At 39.9% G+C, this 22329-nt stretch overlaps 3 protein-coding genes across 5 annotated transcripts in view; 1 reads left to right on the forward strand and 2 right to left on the reverse strand.

The window, feature by feature from the left end:
* nhsl1 (NHS like 1) overlaps positions 1–6755 on the reverse strand; it is a 95928-nt gene extending 89173 nt beyond the window's left edge. For both annotated transcript variants that reach the window (XM_023347597.1, XM_023347594.1), the window contains exon 1: positions 6008–6755. In XM_023347597.1, coding sequence (XP_023203365.1) covers positions 6008–6326 — 319 coding nt within the window. In that variant the 5' untranslated portion in view covers positions 6327–6755. The remainder of the gene's footprint in view (positions 1–6007) is intronic.
* Positions 6756–9317: 2562 nt separating this feature from the next.
* acbd3 (acyl-CoA binding domain containing 3) lies at positions 9318–16647 on the reverse strand. 2 transcript variants are annotated; one of them, XM_023348098.1, is made up of 8 exons: positions 16329–16647; positions 14957–15098; positions 14529–14669; positions 14167–14325; positions 13856–14030; positions 12956–13202; positions 11751–12035; positions 9318–11468 (listed from the first exon to the last, which is right to left on the reverse strand). In XM_023348098.1, exons 1-8 carry the CDS (start codon positions 16594–16596, stop codon positions 11254–11256), a joined length of 1632 nt encoding a protein of 543 aa, XP_023203866.1. In that variant the 5' UTR covers positions 16597–16647; the 3' UTR covers positions 9318–11253. The 2 variants fall into 2 exon arrangements, with proteins under 2 accessions (XP_023203866.1, XP_014328189.1); XM_014472703.2 differs by having other exon boundaries at positions 11751–12038.
* A 4407-nt stretch (positions 16648–21054) lies between these two features.
* Positions 21055–22314, forward strand: mixl1 (Mix paired-like homeobox). The gene is made up of 4 exons (XM_023348237.1): positions 21055–21151; positions 21196–21491; positions 21592–21709; positions 21794–22314. The coding sequence occupies exons 1-4, from the start codon at positions 21055–21057 to the stop codon at positions 22312–22314; spliced, it is 1032 nt and encodes a 343-aa protein (XP_023204005.1).
* Positions 22315–22329: the final 15 nt, after the last annotated feature.

A 22329-nucleotide genomic window follows, 5' to 3' on the forward strand; every position in this document is an offset into this window, starting at 1 on the left:
GGAGTTGAGGGGGGGAAAATATCATCCAGGCTCATCTGTCATAAAGAGTTTTCACCAGAGATTTGCTGGCAGCTCGGCTCCCGTTTGTCTTTCGAGGAAGTGTATTTCGTCCCAAACATCTGGTTGTGTGTGATACTTTTCCTCCGTAACAATAGCTGTGTAAAAATCTGCAGCGTGACCTCAAACTGGAACTCTTCAACTGCACTCTAAATAAAACCTTTTGCAGTGAGAAAAAAAATAAAATTAGAAAAATAAATTTAGAATAAAATTCAACTATTTGGTACCACTGTAATGACAGAACAATCTGCCGGTGAGTCCAACTAAAATCTAATTTTGACTTATAGAAGATATAACAATGTTTGACTCCAAATTTAGTGAAGCCGTATCTTTTTTTTTTTTTTTTTAAACCTGCTTGGCTCTCAGTTGTAAAAGAAGTGCGATAAACTGTGAGTGCATTTCTAAATCTTGTATAAAACAGTAGAATCTAACGTGTGCAAAATGATGAACATGTGGAAGCTGAGATTTTTTGAAAAACATCAAAACAAGTGAGATCCAGCATCCCAGGGGACTCTCAGTTCGTCCTCTTTCTGAAAACCATCACCGCAGTGGGGATTAAACCGTCTCCTTATTGGCTGCTTATTACCCCACAGCAACCTCAACTACCGAGGAGCTAGCAGACCAGTCCCACATGTGGCTTCTCTAAATGTGGGAACATACTTAAGCAAATGTGGATATCTATAATAAAACAAAACAAAAAAAAACACATATGCACTTTGCAAAGTGAACAATGCAAAGTTTACAATGCAGCTCAGATCTAGTTTTACACCCAGTCACACCAGCGTGAACAGACACTGTCATTTTATTTTGGGCTCACAAAATTATTGGAAGGTTTTTTATTGAATAGAATTAGACAAGGCCACTGTTGTGGGAGCACCATGGATGATGACAAACAAGTGTGTTATCCCAGAATTCCTGGACTCCTCTGAGCATTGAACAGGACTGTATCCAAATTCAGGGAGGTCTGGACAGAAGCGTGAGAGAGGGCAGCTGTGAACTTCACACACACACACACACACAAGAACACCAAAAGTCTAAAAGGTCATCATAAAGTTCATCAAGTATTTCTACATTGTTGAGGATGTAAAAATGAAACCTGCAGAAACCACAGAGTGTAAGGAAGAATGTACAGTAGGAAAAATTAGAGGACGGAAACAATGACAAAGCTAAAGATAACAGGATGATGGAAAGAAAGGAAGCACAACGAAGGAATGAAGGTATCACACAAGAAAGGACGGAGATCCAAAAGCAACCTGGAGGGGAAGGATGATTGGATAGTTAACGGAAGAAAGGACATGAGAAAGAGATTAAAGAAAGACACAAGGGAGGGAGGACGCACACATAAAAGAAAAAACAAAAACAAGAAACTGAGAAAAGGAAAAGGACAAAACAAATAAAAGAAAAGAAGGGAGGGCAAAAGGACAAGAGTAGGAAAGAAAGAAAAAAGAGGGGGGAAAGGTAAAAGAATACAAAGAAGACTGGATAGAAGGAACAAAAAAAAAAGATTTGACATATTTCCATACTCATTTTGTCTTTTTCCATACATCTGTACCTGCAAAATGCTGGAACTCTGTCATACAATCACCATCAGAATCAGCTCCCTATCAATTCTCCTAAAGCTGCAGCTCTTTCTCAGTAATTTCCCCATGTTTCTCCCCTCTCACTGATCCCTCTCCGTCTGTACAACTGGACCTGAATCTTTTGTTCCCCATGGGAGCAGGTCGACCTCCAGAACCAGGCCAGGCTCCTCTCTCTGGAGCGAGTTCTGTGGGAACTGACTTGTGGATTCTGTCAGCGTAATGACTGCTCTCCCATCAATGAAAGGCAGGGAACCGGGGTGAGACAGAGTGAATAGTGAGCAACGAGAAGTGAAGCAGGAATAAATGCGGCTAGCATGAGCATCGTTGGGTGGCAAACCGGAAAAGAAATAAAAACAAAACAGTAATTAGTTTATCCAGGCATGAAAGTGCTTTGCAAGGAAAACAGACTTGGATCTCAGTCAAGTGAGTTTTTCAACTCAACCGGAGTAGCCCACCCCAAGTAACAACTGTCCATCAACAGACACTTGTGTATGGTCCCACAGACACACAAGGGGTCTTAGAGGAACACTTTAGCATTGCAGCACACCCTCAACATGACAGCATGGAGCAGATGAAAGATAGGGCAAAGACATGTGCCTATAATTATCTGAGGGATAGAGGAGGAATGCTCGGTGTGGAAGAGTGTGAGGGAAAGACAAGATGGACTACTGGCGTTAGTGGGTCAGCTGGAAACAAGTCTCCTTTTTACTCTGTGTGTCAATGTGTGTGTGTGTGTGTGTGTGTGTGTGTGTGTGTGTGTGTGTGTGTGTGTGTGTGTGTGTGTGTGTGTGTGTGTGTGTGTGTGTGTGTGTGTGTGTGTGTGTGTGTGTGTGTGTGTGTGTGTGTGTGCGTGTGTCTGTGCGTGTGCCTCCAACATCCAGCTGGTGGGCATCAAGACGTCTGACAGGGAAGCCCTGAGACTCACCCAACTCCAATTAACCTTCACCAGTTTGACCTAGATTCATTAAAAATAAAACACTCCCAGTTCAACACAGGGCTATATTTGGCCAAAGGACTGGGAGTAAAACGTATAGTTAAAAACAGCGCTCACATACATACAGTGCCTGGCAGAAGTATTCACACCCCCTTGAACTCGTAGAATGTCATACATGTGTGAAGTTATAACTACAGACTTTACTAAATTTTATATGATTGACCGTCATAAAGTTGGTGCTGTCGTGGGAGGAGATATCCATGCTTTTTAATTATTTTTACAAGTGAAAATATAAAAAGTGTGGAAGGCATTTCTGTCAGTCAATACATTATAGTCACCTTTTGCTGTGATTGCAGCTTTAAGTGTCTTTGATGAGCACTTTTTTTTAAGACAGTGATTTTTAATTTCCTCTATTCTCTGATTTCAACTGAGAGATTTCAAGCTACTGTTTAGTCTAAACAAAATGGTCGCCTCATTTCACACATATGGGTGCAACAGGAAACACTGTTTATCCAAATACAGATGACTCGGCTATTTTGGCCCAAAGCAGAAATCCAAGCTGGGCCATTCAGCTTTGTTTAACTCTTCACTCTGTGCGTGTCAGGTGTTCCCCTGCTGAAGTTCCACAGGACGACCTCTGAACTTTGCCCTGATGGCATCTGCTTCAGCAGAAATGGAGTAATGGTTGCAAAATACACAAAAGTAGATGCCCCGTTTGACCTATTCAGTCCAACCTTGATTACTTTAAGTCGATGTGCACACATTTACTATGTCTGGCTCTCCCTTCACTCAATAGTGGTCTTCCAGCATGAAGGGGCCCCTCACCCGTAATATGATCCACCTCTGAACTAAGGTAAAACCTCCACAGGAACTTGTCAATGGTAAATATTTACATGCAAACTTTAAGGGTATATTAAGTAATACAACAAATTCAACACCACAGGCCAGCAAAAGTCAACATAGGATTAGGTATTAAAGATAGAAAGAACTACAAATCCAGCTTTGAAAACATGTAATAGAATAAGTTTGGCAATGCCACAACCTGCCTCTGCTCTCTGAAGTCACACGACGCTAACAGCAACTTTCATTCAGAACGCCGCCAGCTGATCTGACATATTCAAATGCAGCACTCACTTCCTGGAGTAACACTGCAAGGCCCTTCAGAAGGCAGGTGGTGTTTTTCACCTTTATGTGTGGAAAGATTTAAAGTAAAGCTGACAGGTCTGCACTGTAATAAATTGGAAGTCAGAGCTTCTGTACACTCAGGGCTGCGCTTGGGGCCATGTGTGAGCTGGCAACTGAGAGTCTCGCAACGTAACACACCGCATTCCTGCCTGCTCTCCCTCACCTCGTCTTCAGCTGCAATGAAAAAGCATACAGGAGTTTCAATGGGAAGAAACCAGGGTTGTGCATTAGAGACGAAGAAGTCATGGTGTGTGGGGTTTTTTGAGTACTCCTTGAACACGCCTGCTTCACTCCCATGTTTTTATGCATCTCCCTGCTCATACAACACTCTCACTTACTGTAAGTCTGGGATCTGTCAGCTCAGCTTAAATTCCCACAACCAGACTCTCTTTTGACTCTCTGACAGTGACTCACAGTCGGACCCAAGACAGGATGAACCAACTACTGTCACAAGGACGGAGAAAAAAGGGGAAACAAAAGCCTGTGAGTCAGAACCGAAACCGCCATCTTTCAATGGTGCTTAGTAGAATCTGGGCTGGACGTCTGAACACTACTCTGTAACATTCTTTAGAGGCAAATTAGATGAGCAAAAGAGCTGTGCCGGAAATCAGGAGGTAATATAATTCCATAATTATCGTGTTCATGAACATTAGAGGACAAAAAAGGGTTAAGTTAAAGGCACAGACACAAAGTGACTTTTACTTCAGATCTATATCAGAACTTCCTAATGTTTCTTTTTATGGAGTGCTGAAAGTGACACAGATGATTAAGATAGAACTTATTATTAAACAAAAATCTAAAACAAATACGTTTAATAATATAATTCTCCTTTTTGCTAATTTTTAATTGTATTAAAATTTTTAGTTGATAATTGTTGCCTGCATTAAATAGCTCTACTCTGATCAGTATAACTCAGGGGTGTCAAACTGCAGTCCTTAAGGGCCACTGTCCTGCAGTTTCTAGAATGAAATGGCTTAATTACCTCCTTCTTGTGTAGATAAGTTCTCCAGAGCCTTGCTAATAAACTAATTATTCTATTCAGGTGTGGTGTAGCAAAGGCACATCTAACGGTTTCAGGGCAGTGGCCCTCCAGGACTGAAGTTTGACACCTGTGGTATAACTGGTCTGTGCTGGAATCACTCTCCTTGTTAACCAATCAGATACAAAAGTCTATTTGATAAGCCATAGCAAAACATCTCATGGCTCACTGTTGAACAATAACCATAAAAAATTAAATACTAAAATAATTTTACATAATCTTTGCATAATTTTAAACAAGTAAGCACATGTGTTGTGTATTTTTTCTATATTTTACATTAACAAATCTAAATGATCCTTGCACTTTTGACACTCCATAGATATTCTAGCACCACAAGTATGTTTTTGAGTTTACAGAATTTGATTAAATTAATAGGCAGGCGTGTGAATAAATAGCCAGTAATGTCATTACTCAATGAATTCAATGTTAACTTTATATATTTTTATAAAAATGTATTTTAAAATATCAGCTGATAAACAATACAATTAAAACACGACTTGAAATCTTGATCCAAATAATGAAATAATGACTAGTCCAAGTCACTGATACATTTATGCACATATTTTATTTATTTTTATTGTAATATATAGGGGTTTTTTTATTTATACTGTGGCACTTTTGGCACTCCACAGTTAGTTCAGGCACCAAACCATGAGTCAGTGTCTGAGTTAATATACAACCACTGTGCGGGAAAAGTAGCAGCTTTACAATGACAAGCAAAACAAATTAAACTCCTGGAGTCAGGAAATTGATTTTCCATTTATCCCTCTGCTGACCAACTTTGTTTACATCTTTGAAACCGCATGAAGAAGCAGAGGAAAGGTTGTCTGCGAGGCTTTCTGTGATCTTGTTCTCCAATAAAGCTCTACAAACAGATGGTCAATAAGACGAGAGGAGATCCATCACTTTTGAAAGGACTCTATGGCCTCTATTAACATAAGTTTGAAGGAGGACAGAGACAGCAATGTGTTCAGAGGACACAGGTCAATAGTCCCTGGTTGCGTCAATAGACATAATGTGAGTCACCTTGGACTTGAACAGACAGTAAAAGAATGTAAGAGAATATAGACACCTGTCTGATAGCTGCCAGTTGTCCAGATAACTACGATCAACTTTCAGCAACAACTTAAGCACAACAATAAAGCCCAATGCAATTCACCGCGCATTTCCCGCTGTTCGGTGTAATGTTTACAATGAAGAGGCAGAACTTACGGATCTTAACTTTCTTTGGATCCAACTTGAGGACCTCATTCTGCAGATTGTGCAGGCGCCCCTGAATCCTGCAGGACCTCCTGAACACCATCCCTGCCTCCATTTCGATGCCCAGGAAGATGTCGCTGGCATGTCGGGAAAGGTCCGAGAGTTGCTGGATTAAGCTGGTCAGCGTGTGACAGCCAACCTCATCCAGAGACGAGTATAAAACAGGTCTTCGGAGTTTGCGTCTCCCGCTTCCTTCCCTCGGTTTCCAGCCGTCCCTCGCCGATAACCGACTCACACGGCGCGGCTCAATAGTCCTCTGATGAAAGGGCATATTTAAATCATACCAATAACCTCAGCGGGGAACGAAAACTGCACATGAAAAAAAAAACTCCGCTTCAAAACAAAGTAATGTAGTATAAAACTACATTACAGCAAAAAGTAATATTCCCAAGGCTATGGAATCCCTCAATCCCGCCATATTTATTGTTTTCAAACCGTGGTACTTTGTCCTGCTGCTGTACACCGGAGACGTTGCCTCTCAAACCTATTCAAATTCAACCAGACACAGAGCAAGCTGCAGGAGAAAAAAAAAACACAGCATGGGGAAAAAGTCGGGAAAGAAGTCTGTACCAAAACCCGGAGAATACTACAACCACCTGTAGGAACTGGAGAGGACTCAGTTTACCTGCCCTCCTTCTGAGTCGACGGCTTTACGGAAAAGCTGGAGCGGATTTTCTCCATAACGGAGCACGGAGGGACAGCAGTGGGGGAAGGATGGGTAAAATGTGGGCTTAAATGGTAGGAAAACCCAATGTTGGTGTTGAAATGCAACTATGACCATTTTTAAAACTTATATAATATCTGTTTCTGTTTATTCATGGCAGGCTACATCAATCTACCAATTTTCATATCATGTTTATGTTCTATTTGAATTTCCATATAAAAAGCCAGAGTAAAAAAACATCATCATAATAATAGAGTTATTATAATCAAGCCTCTGATTTACGTTTATTTTTGTATTTATATTTAACAGTTTGTACATTTACCGGTTCTGAACAAGACTTTACTATTTCCTTATCACAGCTACTCCATATTTTTTTATGTTTTTATAACATTTACTGTGTTCTTGTAAAGCACTTTCAACTAGTAAACGATGAATGGTGCTACAGAAATAAACTTTCCTTTTGCAAAACAAGCATGTGCCTTTAAGTTCATGTTTAGTTTCTTTGTACATTGCCAGTGTCATAATGAGTTGTTCCAAACAGAAGCATTTTAATGGATACAATTTAATGAATGTTTTGTTTGTCATTGTTATCTAAACCATTTATAATTCATGGGTTTCTTTTGTAGCACTTAAGTTGCATTTCCCCACATTTGTGCACTGCAGACTATGTTTGGAATTGATCAGGGATGGGCATAGCATGCTTCATTTTCTTTTTTTGTCTTTTGTTTTATATCACATTGCTATTTTCTTTTACATAGTTTATATCACCATGGCTTTTAGCACCATTGTAGTTGACTCTCAACAATAAAAAAAGTGCTGCTCCTTCAATTTAAAAAAGAACATTTATAATAAAGGGATGGAGTACCTATATAGTTCAGGATGTGACACTTGGTTGTATTGCATGAATTTATAAATCCGTGGACTGTACTGGAACAAAAAGAGAAAAAAAACTAACGGGGCTTATGTACTATGCTGAGGTTAAAATTGTTTTGTCATGTAGTACAAAACAAGAACACACTGAAACAGACTGAGTTGAGGCTGCCTCCACAATAACTCTTGAACTGTTTTCTCATAGCTTTGAAAATAAACCCTGGAAAAATTATTTGAACATTTCTCTGTAATGCATCCCGACTCTGCTTTGTCCACCATTAGATATTAACTTTTTCAAATAAAACACTTAAAAGGAGATGAGTATTTTTTTTTTTTTAATGGTTGCACGAGGAGCAATCATTTACTCCTCCTGGGCATGCAATTCAACTTTTCTGTGAAAATAATATAAGAAGCAACAAATTCAGTAGACCTATGTGATAGCAGTTGCGCCCCCTGGTGTCTGCAAGAGAACATAGCATTTATATTGAGCCGCCTGCATGTGACACAGGCAAGTATTTTGTCATTACTCGGCAAACTGGAAACTTCTTCCTTCTTTCCTCCCTTCCTTCCCAACAAGAATGTACAAAGTGGCAATAGCTTACCAACTCATTCACTATTTGTGAATACAATGATACACCCACTGTTAAGAGTGTTTTGAATGTGTGACACCCAATGTGATTCATTTAGAAAAACAGCAAAGACAAGATTGATGATCTTGCTAGGCATGATTAAGATCCGTGTTTCTCCTTCAATCCAAAGAAAATGGGTTTGACAGAAAAACAGAATGGAGATGACTCACTACCGGTGGGAAAAGGAACCGGTCTGATACTATTTACTCGCTGCAAGGTTATTACTTGTGTCCTTGCATTCCCATCATTGCTTCCTTTGTTTGGTTTAACACATGCATGTTCTGGAACTGAAGTTTTTGTTTTTTCACTTGGGAACTGTTTTGAAAATAATGGCAAATATGTCCTTGTTATTGGATAGGAGGTGCAGCTGTGAGATTAGAAAAGCATTCAATAGTTTAGTAATCGGGGTTCCGACGCATTTTATTGGAAGAGCCTGGAATTGCCCGGAATCCTGCAATTTCCAAGTCTGCATGATTCAGGAAAAAAAGGAAATACGGTAATGTATTTTTAATTATTTCCTGTCCCATTATCTTTATTCCTCCATTATTCTTCCCTCAACTCTTCTTCAGTATGTTGTTCCTTCTTTTCCTTATTGCTAGTGTACATAGTTTCTTACTTCTCAATTTTTTCCTCCCACACTTTTGTCTTTTTATCATTCTTTTCTTTCCCTCATGTCCATTCTTGTTTTGAGGCCTTCCTTCCTAGTCTCCTTATTTGTTCACCTTTGTCTTTTATTCCTTGCTTCTTCCATTTTTTTATATCAAAGGAAAATATATATTATGTATTTTTTCTTTCACCCCGTCCCTTTATGTTTTTCCTTTAATTTCTTTCATGTCCTTTTTTCCTCTCTTTACTCATTAAGGACTGACTCAAAATTTGAGGCTGGAAAAAGTAGCAATTTTTACATTCTTTGAACCCTGAAGCAAAATTAGACAATTGGCATTTTTATTACACAATTTTGTGAGGGTAAAAAAAAAAAAACCCTATTCATATTTTGCATACGGAATAGCAATAAAAATCCTTACATTTCAACAGAAAAACCAGATCTAAGACCACATCGCAGGTAAATGTGTGTATGTAAAAATATGCAAAGACAAGGGTCAGAAGATGAAGTTTAATCAAGATTAAATATATGCCCAAAATGATTTTGCAACTTATGAATTCAAAAAACAAAAGAAAACAAAAAACTTTAAAGTAAAGAAGATGAGCTTCTCTGTCATACTAATAGTCTTATACCTTTGTCCTTTTAACAAGTCATTGGGCAAAATGAAACTCTCATTCACCTTATAATACAGTGCATTGATTTCCAAAACCATCGCCTTCCTCCAAGTCTAAAACCCCCACACATAAACCCATTCATTGAATTATTTACAGACAAGGCTTGACCAAATAAAACCAAACTGGTTAGAAATAAGAAACTTAACAAAAACGCATCTGTAGGTACAGGACTGGCGTTGACTGAGCCATATGTAGTGACAATTTGATCCACAAATCACTAACTGCATTAGAGCCAGGCGTATTAAATTACTGGAAACTCGTGAACAGACCCTTATTCGCCTTTGGATAAATACACACACAATGCACAGTGACAAAGCCACAAAAGAAAGAACCCCTTTCCTTAAGCCATTTAACAAACCCCAAGTTTAAACAAATGTTGAGAGCACAATTCATCCAGCAGACACAAAAACATGTGGATGCATAAATGGAGATGAATTTGAATGCAGAGCACAAGCCAGTCATCTCACTTTTATTCCAAACACCAGAGATGAAAATCGGTGCAGATGTGAGGCAATCCACACCAGGAAGAGTAGAAAAGAAACAGCATTTATGCAACACCGATTTCTGCGCAGATGTAACAGAATGCCGTGACCTGAAGGAACATGGATTGTTGCTCGGGTTATAGATTACCTACAATGGAGTCAAACACAACACTCTCAAGTAATATTGACACCATCTCATTTAAAGTGATTTTTAAGGGATTTGTGTTTTAGCTTAGTCAGAACCATTGTGGAAAAGGAGAGGAAACAGCTGCCTGAAAATGAAAAACTGCATTTAGAAGTAACTGGATTTTAAAGTTTTTCTGCACCTTGTATTTAGATGAATTTATTCACAAGCCAAAGAGGCTGACCCTTCAGATGAACATACCGTTTTATCACTTGTCCTTCATAAATTAGGCCAGCTGTCTTCATTAAAGAAAATGTACTGGTGCTGCATTCTGCCTGTTATACAGAATCAAGTCATGAAGATAAAAAAATTTACAGGAAGCAGTAATCTGAAAACTCCTCTGCCTTAGCTAAGCGATCCTCCCTGGACTTTACTTAAGCTTAGTGACCATGGAACAGAACACATTGTGGTTTCACAACAAAAACAATGACTATGTTTGTGTACACTGATGTTTTTAATGTGGTGTTTAAGCGAACCAGAGGATCTCTGGAAAAGGCATAGTGTTATGAAGCACATTTCGCAGTATCGCTGGAGTTCCAGAATCATCTGTGTTCTCAAAGGGGGCTGAGGGGGTTACATGACCACTATTTCCGACAAACAGGAAAAGTCGGCTCACAGTGTTGGACATGCCGAGTTTCCATTCGTTTTTATGGGCGTCAGTCACACAAGGCCACACTGGGAAGTCCTGGGCCGGTGTGGTCAGCAGGAGGAGGAGGAGTCCAGGGTGGCGGAGGGGGAAAGTGGTAAAACACAAGTTTAGAGGACACTCCTACAGCTTTGTGTATGCTAGTGCAGCAAGGTCAGTTAGTGAATTTACAACAGGAATGCACACTCCTTTTTCTCCCCAAAAAGGCTCAAACAAGATGTGTAGCATGGTTGGAACTTGTTTCAGGCCTGCACATACAGAATACATCAGTGAAATCTCCAGTTTAAGGGCTCCAGATGTGTCTCTCTGCCTCCCTCTGGTGGTTTTTTTCCTCCATAACGGTTCAATTAGTCCTTCGTACACAGATACAGCCTGCCTTTTACATACATCTCCACCTACACACACAAAATATGAACAAACACTCTCCCTGTGTCTTTAGTCAGGCTTATCTGGTGTAGTAGACTCTGTAGTAAACACTCTTGGAGCGCCAAAGGGAATAGGAGTTGTCAAACTTTAGCAGGTACACTCCACGGCCGGGGTACTGGTGGCTGCCGGCGTACACTTCCTCATGACAGTCCCGCCGGTAAACCGGCACAATCTCATCCACGTGAGGCTTCCCTGCCTCCTTCTTCGCCTTCTCCTCCTCAGTGGGAGGATCACCTGAGGACAAAAGGACAATGGGAAAGTTTAGACCGGAGAATTAAATAATAGAGAAATTATTTAATTAAGTCCAGTTTAAGCTATCAAGATTTTGCAAAGTTATGGTTTCAAAACTTCAAAACTGTTCCTTTGATAATCCGCTTAACATTATGTATTTTTGGTCTGTTCTTTCCAAATTTTTTCTCCATTTTTAGCAATACTAAAGATATTTTTACTCAGTGTTATTGAGCGCAGGAAGTTCAAGGTTTAACAAATGCAAACTAACTGAATGAGATCACTTACCTTCATCGTCTTCTTCTTCGTCGCTGGACTCCGACACGTGCACACTGACTGAAGCAGAGGCAGCGTCTGTCCACTCGAAGAACACCCCAAAGCCAATGTCATAATAGTCTGTTGCAAACTCCCAGAACAGGTAAGATCCTTCCTCGTGGGTGGGGACGCGCACCGTCACAACCTCGCCACGCCCCACTGTAATCACACTGTCGGGATCCTGGCGGATCTTCTCCTTGAAGTCCTTGATCTGCGGTCGCGTCCACATCGATGGTGCAGCGATGACTGGTGGGGAGTCTGCTGTGATTGAGGGAGAAGAAGCAATTTGTGATCTGTTGAAGGGATCTGCTACCAAACTAGGAGCCCAAACCTGCATAAGGCTGTGAAACATCGATTAATCAAATTTTCTGGTTTTAAAGATTTAATTTGTGGAAAATCTGGATTTTTTTTTCCATCAGTGTAATCCTTGGATTTCCATAGTTCAGAGTAATGATAACTCACCCAAGGAAAACTATCTTTATTCACAAGCATGTTTTACAGCTTCTATTTATTTCAACCTTTAATTCAGGTCAACTCACAGAGGGAATGATTGAAATAGGATATTTTTGTCATTTGTAATTCCTTTTTAAGAACAAAAAGTAATAATCATATATATATATATATACACACACACACATATATACACATCTGGGATTTTATTTTTAAGATACATCACCCAGCTCTATCTCTACACTTAAAATAAATATTACATTCCCCATTAGCAATTATTCCAGCACATAGAAACTGAATGACCGACAGACTGATGAATAATTTGTTCATAAAGTGCATGTGTGTGTGAATGATAAGCAGAAGTGGTGGGGTTTTGCTTACACAGCTATCCCTCTGACATTTTGTCCTCCACATTATCTCTTACTGGGACACCAGTTGTCCCGGTTTGTGTTTTGGAATAAAATCAATGCCTTGCACATTTCCTGGATGACTTCTTTTTCCTTTGTGACTAGGACTTGTGGCCAGAGGATACCTAAACATATCATGTATCACTTGGTCCAGCACTTATCCTCCCTGCCCTCACGGTCACATAAGCAAGCACAGAGTGCCATTTCCTTCTGCCATTAGCTGCACTAAAAGGAAAATGTGGATCTTTCTTTATGAGTTCAAATCCTGCATGTGTTTTTTTCCCCAACAAGAGGGAAAAAAAAAAGTTACAGCCAACAAACCTAATAAAGGCCCGTTCTCTGAGACCTCCTCTGCCGGCTCTGGCTCCGGCTCCCTGTCCATGCTCTCCGAATAAGAGTCCGACTGGCCTCCGTTGACCGTAGGAGCTTCCTCACTATAAAGTGGTGAAGCAGCACATAACGTCCCAGCTCCTGAGGCGGAGGTCACATCGCCGCTGTTAAAGCTGTTAGCATCCAAGGAGCTGTGCATCAACAAATCATTCTGCTGCTGTTGCTTCTGTAAGGCCGCCTAAAGCAAAAGAACGGCAAAAATTAACCATCACGCAGAATACTCCACGCTGGAACTGGAAAATATTTTAAATATCCAAAATAAAATACAACAACCAAAACCAATAAAAAGGAAATAGAAACTACAAACAACCAAAACCAATAAAATATGGCATTATGAAGTCTTTGTGAGCAATATAGTCCTTCAAAGAAATATTGACTATCAGAAGGAAATTATCAAGCTTGTTTTAATTTCTCATGCGATTAACTGCTGATTGTGGCATGCCTGCACATGACTATGCTTTGATGTAAAAATGTGCCGTTTTCAGCTACATCCATCTTCCCATAAACTCTGACTAGCTTTGCTGAGGAAAACGTCCTAGCAGCATCATGCTGCCACCATGTTTGACCGTGGAAATTGTGTGTTCAGGTTGGTGTTATTGCAAAGGTTGTCTGCATGAAAACAAATAAAATACACAGAGTTGCAGATTTTTTTAAATATTTTTTTTTTTACAAGAGTTATAAAAACCCATGTTTTCCTTCTGCTTCTTTGTGTTGGTATATCCCATAAATCTCCAATAAAATACAATAAAACCTTTTCATTGTGAACAAGTTCAAAGGGCATGCATACTTTTCAAGTCCAGAGCAAGCTGCAGTCTCTCTTGTTGTTGTTACCTGCTGCTGAGCCAGCTGGACCTGGTAGAGCTGCTGCATGTACTGCTGATAGTGCTGCTCCTGAAGCTGGCGGATAAGGCTCATCTGTTGCTCTGGGTTGTTGGGGTACTGCTGCGCCGCATACTGTTGGAACTGCACTGCTGTCTGGGCGTTCAGTGCCGCCATTATCTGTTGTCTGGTTGAAATAACAGAGGAAAGCTTTGAAAGTCAGGATAGGCAATAACAGGTTTGCCTGTAAATGTCTAATAATAGTGAAATCTAGAGGTCAGTTTTCCATTAGAACTCTATAAACACCTCACAGTGACACATACTTCTGCTGCTCAATCCGTAGCCTCTCCTCCTCTGCCTGTCTCCTCTCCTCTTCCTCTCTTCTCAACCTTTCCTCCTCCTCAAGCCTCCGTCTCTCCTCCTCCTGCCTTTGCCGCTCCCTCTCCTCCTCTTCTTGCCTCAGTCGCTCCTCCTCTTCTTTCCTAAACATGGGCAAAAACAGAGAACATGGGCTCAAACATGCATGACTGAAAATTAAAAGCAATTTTAGGCACAAAATTGGCACTTCAGGTACTTTTAGTTATTGTATTAATATAAAATCCTTAACTGAATTGTGTGTCATGCACGTAGATGAAATTTTTGTCAAATTAATACTTAGACACTGCAGCAAACTTGTATACTTTACCTTTTCCGCTCCTGCTCCTCCCTTTCAATTCTGTGCGATATGACGTAAGGAGCAAAGAGGTTACAGCACTTATTCAGAAGCTTGACAAACTCCACCATGGCCTCTTCTTTCTCCATATTGCCTAGGGAGGCCCACTCCTTCCTGCACAGAAAGTAACATGGAAGGTAAACAGCACTATTAAATCATGAACAAACAGCCATGATAATTACCTGCTAGTTAGAACCTTAAATAATCTAGTGCAGTACAAGAAATTCATCAAACTCATAAAATGTTCTGATTGAATTTAGCTCTTAATAATAGGGGTCATAAACTGATATTTGACCTAAATCACCCTCTCTGAGTCAATATGTTGAGTTTTCATAACAACACAAAAACAAATATAAAGACTACATAATTCACATGAAAGTAAAGTCGTATTCTGCGGTTACCTTCGATCGTTTCCCAGGACGTCAAAGAAGCCAACTTCTGGGGATGCATCAGGATTATAAGGGCCCAGCAACACCTGCTTGTGAAGGGCCACAAGCCGAAGCTTCTCCTCATATGTAGGGTGGAAGGCCTTGCCATCTTTATCTGATCAGGAAAAAGTGGAAGAATTTAGTTAGCATATCCTTAAAGCTAAACTATGCTCAAGGAAAGTCTCTGAATATTGCAACAAACATGTGATACTCTACAAAGAGGACACAGAAGAAACTGCAATTTCAAATCAATATGATCATCTATGCAGAAAATCAGTAACAATCAGATCATCATGACAGTCTGTATAAACTAAGCAGGGCTGCTTTGAAAAAAAAGGTGGTCAGAAAGGCGATGCTTAGGACTTAATAAATATTACAACTGCAATATATAGTTTTTAAGTGAAGAGTAGAACATGTAGACAGGGACCAGCAGATTTATAATGGCACTGACCAACTAGTGCTAGATCTAGATCAAGACGCAGATTTATGTACTGTGTGATATTTAAGCAAGTAGAACTAACCCAAACTGACAAACTGGGGAGAAAATACAAAGCAGAGATTTTCTTTGTGCAGAGTGGCAACCAGGCCACTTATCTGTTTGCACAGTCATCAGTAGTCTTCTGTGCTAAGAAAAACAACCCACATGGCCAGTGCTGGAGTTGCTCACGCTTTGAAGCATCTCTTATTTTGGCATGGGTTTAAAATATAAGTGAAGGACTTGGAATTAGAAGAGGCGGAAACATTTCAAGAGCATGCTATTCTGTAGAGTTAGCAGAGCCTTATAATTGGCAACAATGTTAAGAGTGTAGTTGGGAACAAAACAATCACAATTACACTGTCCAACATTTAGATAAATTCGGTTAAAAACAACAAGGCGTGCATCTGTCCTCATTTGTAACTCTTTGACTTCATTAAAATGCGCCCATAAACGTTCTATAGAGCTGCAGTAAAAAAAAGACTGGGCGTGTTAAAACCCCCCAAACAAGTCGCTGTAAGCTGCCACATTCATTTCAGAGTGGCGAACTGTTTCAGACAACATGACAAGATCTATATCACTCCAACTAAATAACCTAAATCCCGAAAACACGGCGGGTTTACATCACACACAACCGCAGACCAAAACCTCAAGAGCCTCGCTCTTGTTTTACGCCTCAACGGTCAGCTAACATGTCGTTAGCTACTGATTAGCTAGAGAGCTAATAGGCGACTGACAGTTAGCAGCTAGAGGTAGCAAAATGCTAACCACAGTCAGGAGAAACCCGAGCACACAATACATCACGCTCTTTAAAAACAATTTCCTGCATAACAGCGCCAGAACTGTTTACATCTTAAGAATTTAACATACCTTTAAAAAATTTAAGGGCCAGTCCGTACAGCTCCAGTAAAGGAAAGCCCCATTTCCTCTCTATCGCAGGTTTGCCCGACTCTCCATCGTCGCCCTCTTCGTCCGCCGGTGTATCTGTCCCAGGTTGAGTGGGAGCGAGATTCGGTTCTTCTACTTGGTTCTGCTCGCCCTCGGGGTCTGGGCTGAGGGTGAGGCCGTCGATGGAAACTTCGAGCCGGCTGGTCGTAGCGCTGTCGAGGTCGCCGCTCTGAACCTCTGTCGCCATCATTGTAGACTGTCAGCTGAAGCAGCCACGTACCTACTTCCGTTTAGACCTGACGGAAGATCCGTTTTTTTCTAAGAAGTAAACAGTGACGAGGCTTTAACCTGATAGGCAGACACATTCACATTGGATTATTTACACATTTACTTCGTTTTAAAGCAAACTAAAATAAAAAGCAGTAGGATCACAGGAAAAGTGGATGACAATTACAGTTTAATATACATTACTTAAAACCAATGGAATGTCCAATTATGGACATAGACCAGCCAGAATATTCATTCCCTTATTCTGATAACATTTTTTTTGTCCTTGATAGCGCCTGGTCACACTGTCTCTCTTGCACCTGGTGTTCACTATCAGCCCATATTTGCACAATTTAATTTTTTGCAGCTTAATTTCAACCTTTTTTCCTTATTTTACACAGAGACAACGTACATTTGATTGACATTTTCTAAAGGAAACATTGTAGGGAAAAAAAACAAAACATTCTAATTTCCACTGGTAGTGCCAGTGCAGGTTGAGGTCAACTATAATTTAATAAACTGAATTGATAAAACCAGTATAAAATCTTTGAATTCTATACATTTCCAATAAATCATGACTCACATCTCATTAAAACCAGTCAAACCATTCCAACTACAACCCTACACATGCTAAGTAAGACCATTGCTTGATCTTCACCATTCACATTAACCAATGGCTAATTTGTACTATGTATGAAATAAAGCAATGCTGCAACGAGAATGTGGAAAAAGATTTGATAAGATTTGATGTCTAACATGTACCTTATAATGAGAATGATGAAACATCTATTTATGAATTAACTTTAGGAACAAAAATTTAAGTTGCAATGTCATGTGTAAAGTTCAAATACCAAAGGGCTTCATCTGAATCAACTAAACAAATAAAGGAATCATGGAAGATGCCCCCAGCCCCTCAAAAACAAAAGTTTTGTGGTTTTTTTAATGGTCAGACATTTTCAAAAACATTGGAGTAGATAAATGGGCTACCACAAGAATCTGACCATTCTTGCAGTAAAACTAAAATACCTCTTAAATACACAAATACCACACTGAAAGGAAAGGCCCATAAGGGAGTTGACATTTTCACATATCTCTGCAAACCTTTGAGGTTGATCTACCAGCCTGTCTGTAGAACAAATGCATGTGGGCCAGATCAAACTGTTAGTTTGCCAAGTCTTTGGAAGGTGTGAACATGTTTTTGGATCCTGAGGCAGCTGCTGACTGGAAATGGCCATTAATCCCTACGCATCTCTGGTGTCTGAAGTGCAGTCCTGACTGTACACGAACACTGATTCCTTTTAACAGTTTTGTTTTATTTCTGTAGCCTAAAGCTGATCACCCAAATTAAAAATGAATCAAGACAAAACTGTGTGTCTTTACTTAATATTTGTAAAATTGTAAGCTTTCTTACCTGTTTGTATTTGCAGAATTGCTTCTAGGAAGCATATTGCTCTCTGAGAACTTGTCACTGACAGTCACAAGGAAGCTGGAAGTTTAACACCCTGATTTTGCATAGCAATATGGTCTGTGTTCACAGGCAATACCCAATTAAGGTCCTCAGACAGACTGACTGATAGAGCTGTGAACGTCTTAAGTGATAAGAGCATCTTACCTGAACAAAGATGAAGGCGTAAAAGCTCTGAGATAAATAAGCACTAACGTTGGTGGAAAATTACACAGCAGCTCTCAGGTACTGTAAATTCACAAAGCCAGCAAGTTCACTGCTATACACAGGCCGGGTGACTTACATTCTCAGTTTTTTTTTTCTTTCAAAATAGGACGACAAAAAAATGGATGACTTTAATATAACTATATTGCCAAACATGGAGCCTTTTTCCTGTGGTTTACCACAGCATGAGATCAACCCTATAAATCTCATGAGTCATCCAGAGTCTGGATTTCATTTAGTGATTCTGTTTTGCAATGTTAAAGTCAACCCAGACCCAGAGAAGTTTCGTATATGGTAAAACACTAATTTTTCAAAGGACATTTACATAAAAGCCGCCAAACTTATGATCAAGTGCACTGTTAAGTTATTAACCGAATAAAAGCTAATTCTTACTCATCTTGTCAAACAACAGGGAACAAATTATCCTGCCTGCGATCCTAGCTGAGCTATTGACTTGATCCCTCTCCTATACAGATGAGTCTACTAATAACAACTGGCCACTCCTTCTTTTGAACTGGAGTTTGTATATTCCAGCTAACACTGTCCCACTTAGGAAGACAGTGAAGTATAATTTTAGGACAACATTATCTTTAAAATAAATAATAATAATAATAACAACAACAACAATAATAATAATAAAAACAAGATAAACCTGCTTATGGATAGATGGATTTATGTCACAACTATAAACAAATGTATTTATTAATTTACTACACAATGCGTAATTGTGTAAAAGAAAAAATAATTTTAAAAATAAATAAAAATCTGAAAAGTGTATCATGAATTTGCATCCTTACCATTTGAGGCAAAGCTGTCAGCAACCTTACAGCTGCAAGCCTTTGGGAAAATCTGACAATTCTTCAAGGCAAATCAGTCAGATCGCACAGAAAACATATATAAACAGCAATTTTAGGCTTTACCAGTAATTTTACATTGGATTTAAGACTAGACTTTGAGTAGGCTTTCTTACTCATGTAGCTCTTTCGATATGGGTTATTGTTCTGGCACAAGTAGAACATCTATCGGCAGTCTGAAATTTTTTACAGCTTTTCAAGAATTTCCCTTCACTTTGTCAACTTTGGCATTGTTGAAGAAATGAAGTCCCACACAATGATGCTGGCACCACCATGCTTCACCAGGGGCAATGGTGTGTCCAAAGGAAAGTACAGAGTTCTTTGCCACACATTGTATTTTGCATACCAACCAAAATGTTCAATATTAATCTCATCTGATCAGAGCATTTAAGTAGGTTTGCTGTTTTTCCTCTGACTCATTGCAAATTATATACAGGACGCACAACTTTCATTAAAAAATTGGCCTTTTTCTTTCCACTTTTCCATGAAAGTCAGATTTATGAAGTGCACAATAAACACGTTCCTTTGATAGATTATAAACCTGTGCTGCAAGACCTCTGCGGTTTCTCCAAAGTTACAATGGTGATCTTCAAAGATTTTCTGATTCACTCTCTTTGTCTGTCCTGTCAGCAGAGGTGGGTAGAGTGCCCAAAACTGTACAAAAGCAAGAGTAGCACTACTTCAGTTTTTTTTTTTTTTTTTTACCTCAAATAAAAGTAAAAAGTAGTCATCAAAGAAATTACTCAAGGAGGTAAAAAAGTATTTGGTAAAAGGTCTATTCAAGTACTGAGTAACTCATCAAATTATGAATCATTTAATATTTAAAAATAACATCAGACAGACTAAAATCTAAAGTTAAGAGAAAATTTTGGTATTTTAAGGACCAAATTCACAATTAGTTACAAAGAAAATTAATAAAATCGGTTAAAACATGTTTTTTCCCCCTCAAATCAGTTTCTTTCAATATAAAACTTATGAAACTTTAACAAAAACTGTAGATGTATGTCTGTGCCTGGTGAATTTTTGGTTAAAACATGTTTTTCATTCAGTGGGTAGAGAGTCCAAAAATTCTGAGGCGCGATACTTCATAACAAAATTACTCAAATAAAAGTAAAAAGTACAGTGTAGTAAAAATACTGCTAAAGGTATTTTTTTTTCTCCAAAAAGTTACCCAAGTAAATGTAATTGAGTAGATGTAACTGGTTATTACTAAACTCTACCTGTCAATTTAGGTGAAAGGCAATTTCTATAAGCTACGACTTCCTTCCATTTTATGCTAATTAGGTGGCCGCACTTTTCAGGCTTTTATGCTTAAAAAACTGAAAAATATATCTATCAAAGAAAATCCCAATAAATCTTTGAAGTTTTCAATTAGAACAAATTGAGAAAAGGCTTAAGGGGTTAATATTATAACTCAAACTTTAAGTTAAATTATAATTTCTCATTGTTTTACTTGACATGAACTGGGTTTGCAAATTCAGTGCCAAGCCATGGGATTCTGTCCTCCTCCTGTCGCACGGCGAGCCCTTTGAACTAGTGCCCTGTTGGGAATATTTCCGTCTAGTTTCCGACTGTCTCCGTTTGAAGACTACCGGTCCATTAGTGTAGCTTCACCCATTTCAGAAGCGGATAAATGTTTTCTCTGTCAATGTGTATTGAAGCCCGCAGCTTCCATTATCCCCCGCCTTTGTAAAGGCCCGCGGCCGCTCCACCGCTCCGGGTGTGATGGTTTACACCTCCGCGGGCCCGCAGACGTCTGAAGTCGCTGCGCGGTCGCTCCAGTGCCAGTCGGCCCCGATGGCTGACCCATTCACACGTCCAGACAGCAACTACCTTTGATCGCGGAGGGATATATTAACTCGAGCAAACTCGAAGGATTCAATCTCAGTTGGACACTAAAGGTAGGACGCGGAGGACCATGTCTGCGGTTCATGGGAATATGCGCGTTGGGGATCCGAGTCACTTCCAGATGTATCAAGAGGAGCCCCTGCAGCTGAACAGTGCGGTATCGTCAGGTAAGTTTCTTTAGGATCTAAGCTTTCTGTAAAAAAATAGATAGTTTCAGCAAGTATATGTATTTACACTCTAGCTGATTCTTCGTATTATTTACGCACTTCCCCCAAACTACTTCTAGACTATGGCGCCTCAGACGTTACAAACTACTTTACCTCAACAAACCCTGGTGCGAAAGAGGACAAGTGCGTTGCTATACTGACCCACAGGAGAAAGAGGACCAATTTCACCCAGCAGCAAATAGAAATTCTGGAGAAAGTTTACTCTGACACCAAATACCCAGACATCTACTTGCGAGAGAGACTGGAGGCTCTGACTGGGCTGCCAGAGTCCAGGATTCAGGTAATGTGCTTTAGGTTGACGGATTCAACTCAAGAGAATCCATTTTTATTGATTACTTGTGACAAAAATGAACCGCTCTTTTTTTATTTTCTTGCCTCAGGTGTGGTTTCAGAACAGAAGGGCCAAGTCTCGTCGCCAAGTTGGCTCCACAAAAGCATCCAACGCACCACCAGGAGGCCCCTTTGGGCAACTTCAAAGCAGGATGTGTCCAGAGAAAGGTAACTATTAATTAAAGTCAGTAGAAAGCCCCTCCCCCCCATTGGATCAGGGATCTTTTCTTACTTGGCTTCTTTCTTTTCCAGTCTATGATAGCCATGGTACTGAGGTACACAGGTCAGGAGGTCTAGAGGATGGTTGGACCGGCGTTCAGCTCAAATCCAGCAGCTACGACCGCGAGCTACCTTCCTGCATCTACGACAAGGGAACCAGAGTCTCAGCAGAGCAGATACAGATTAAGCCTGCCGGGGCCGTCCCAAGCTGCTGCATCCCTCTTTATCCCAATGAGTTGGAGCACCATCCAAGAACCAAATCCAGCTTGTCTGGCAACCAGGGCCCACAAATTCTGGTGGAGTATGACAATTTCCCACCAAATAAAACGATTGGACCAGAGATGAAAGTTGTGATTCCTCCCATACCGACCCAAGAAAGCTTCAGCAGGTCATCCCCGCAGGATAAGGAAGGTCAAATGCAGTATCCACAACCGAAGTCCACAAAAAGGTTCAACCAGTTTTCTCCAGTCTTTAGTGTAGAGGCACAGGACATCAGTGACTCTGATTCTGACTGGGAAAGTGATGCCATGACTGGCTTTCATGGCTTTATGTGATGTGTACAAAGAGTC

This window comes from Xiphophorus maculatus, chromosome 15, assembly GCF_002775205.1.
Source record: "Xiphophorus maculatus strain JP 163 A chromosome 15, X_maculatus-5.0-male, whole genome shotgun sequence".
Taxonomy (NCBI): domain Eukaryota; kingdom Metazoa; phylum Chordata; class Actinopteri; order Cyprinodontiformes; family Poeciliidae; genus Xiphophorus; species Xiphophorus maculatus.

Bases quoted from the DNA above. Each gene is read 5' to 3' on its own strand.
- mixl1 (XM_023348237.1), top strand. From the start codon at position 21,055: ATGTCTGCGGTTCATGGGAATATGCGCGTTGGGGATCCGAGTCACTTC. The intron at 21,152-21,195 runs GTAAGTTTCTTT...AAAAATAGATAG, and splicing joins GAACAGTGCGGTATCGTCAG to TTTCAGCAAGTATATGTATT. The intron at 21,710-21,793 runs GTAACTATTAAT...TTTCTTTTCCAG, and splicing joins CAGGATGTGTCCAGAGAAAG to TCTATGATAGCCATGGTACT.
- acbd3 (XM_014472703.2), bottom strand. From the start codon at position 16,596: ATGATGGCGACAGAGGTTCAGAGCGGCGACCTCGACAGCGCTACGACC. The intron at 14,326-14,528 runs GTAAAGTATACA...GCCCATGTTTAG, and splicing joins GAGGAGCAGGAGCGGAAAAG to GAAAGAAGAGGAGGAGCGAC. The intron at 13,203-13,855 runs GTAACAACAACA...CTTTTGCTTTAG, and splicing joins TCCAGCTGGCTCAGCAGCAG to GCGGCCTTACAGAAGCAACA.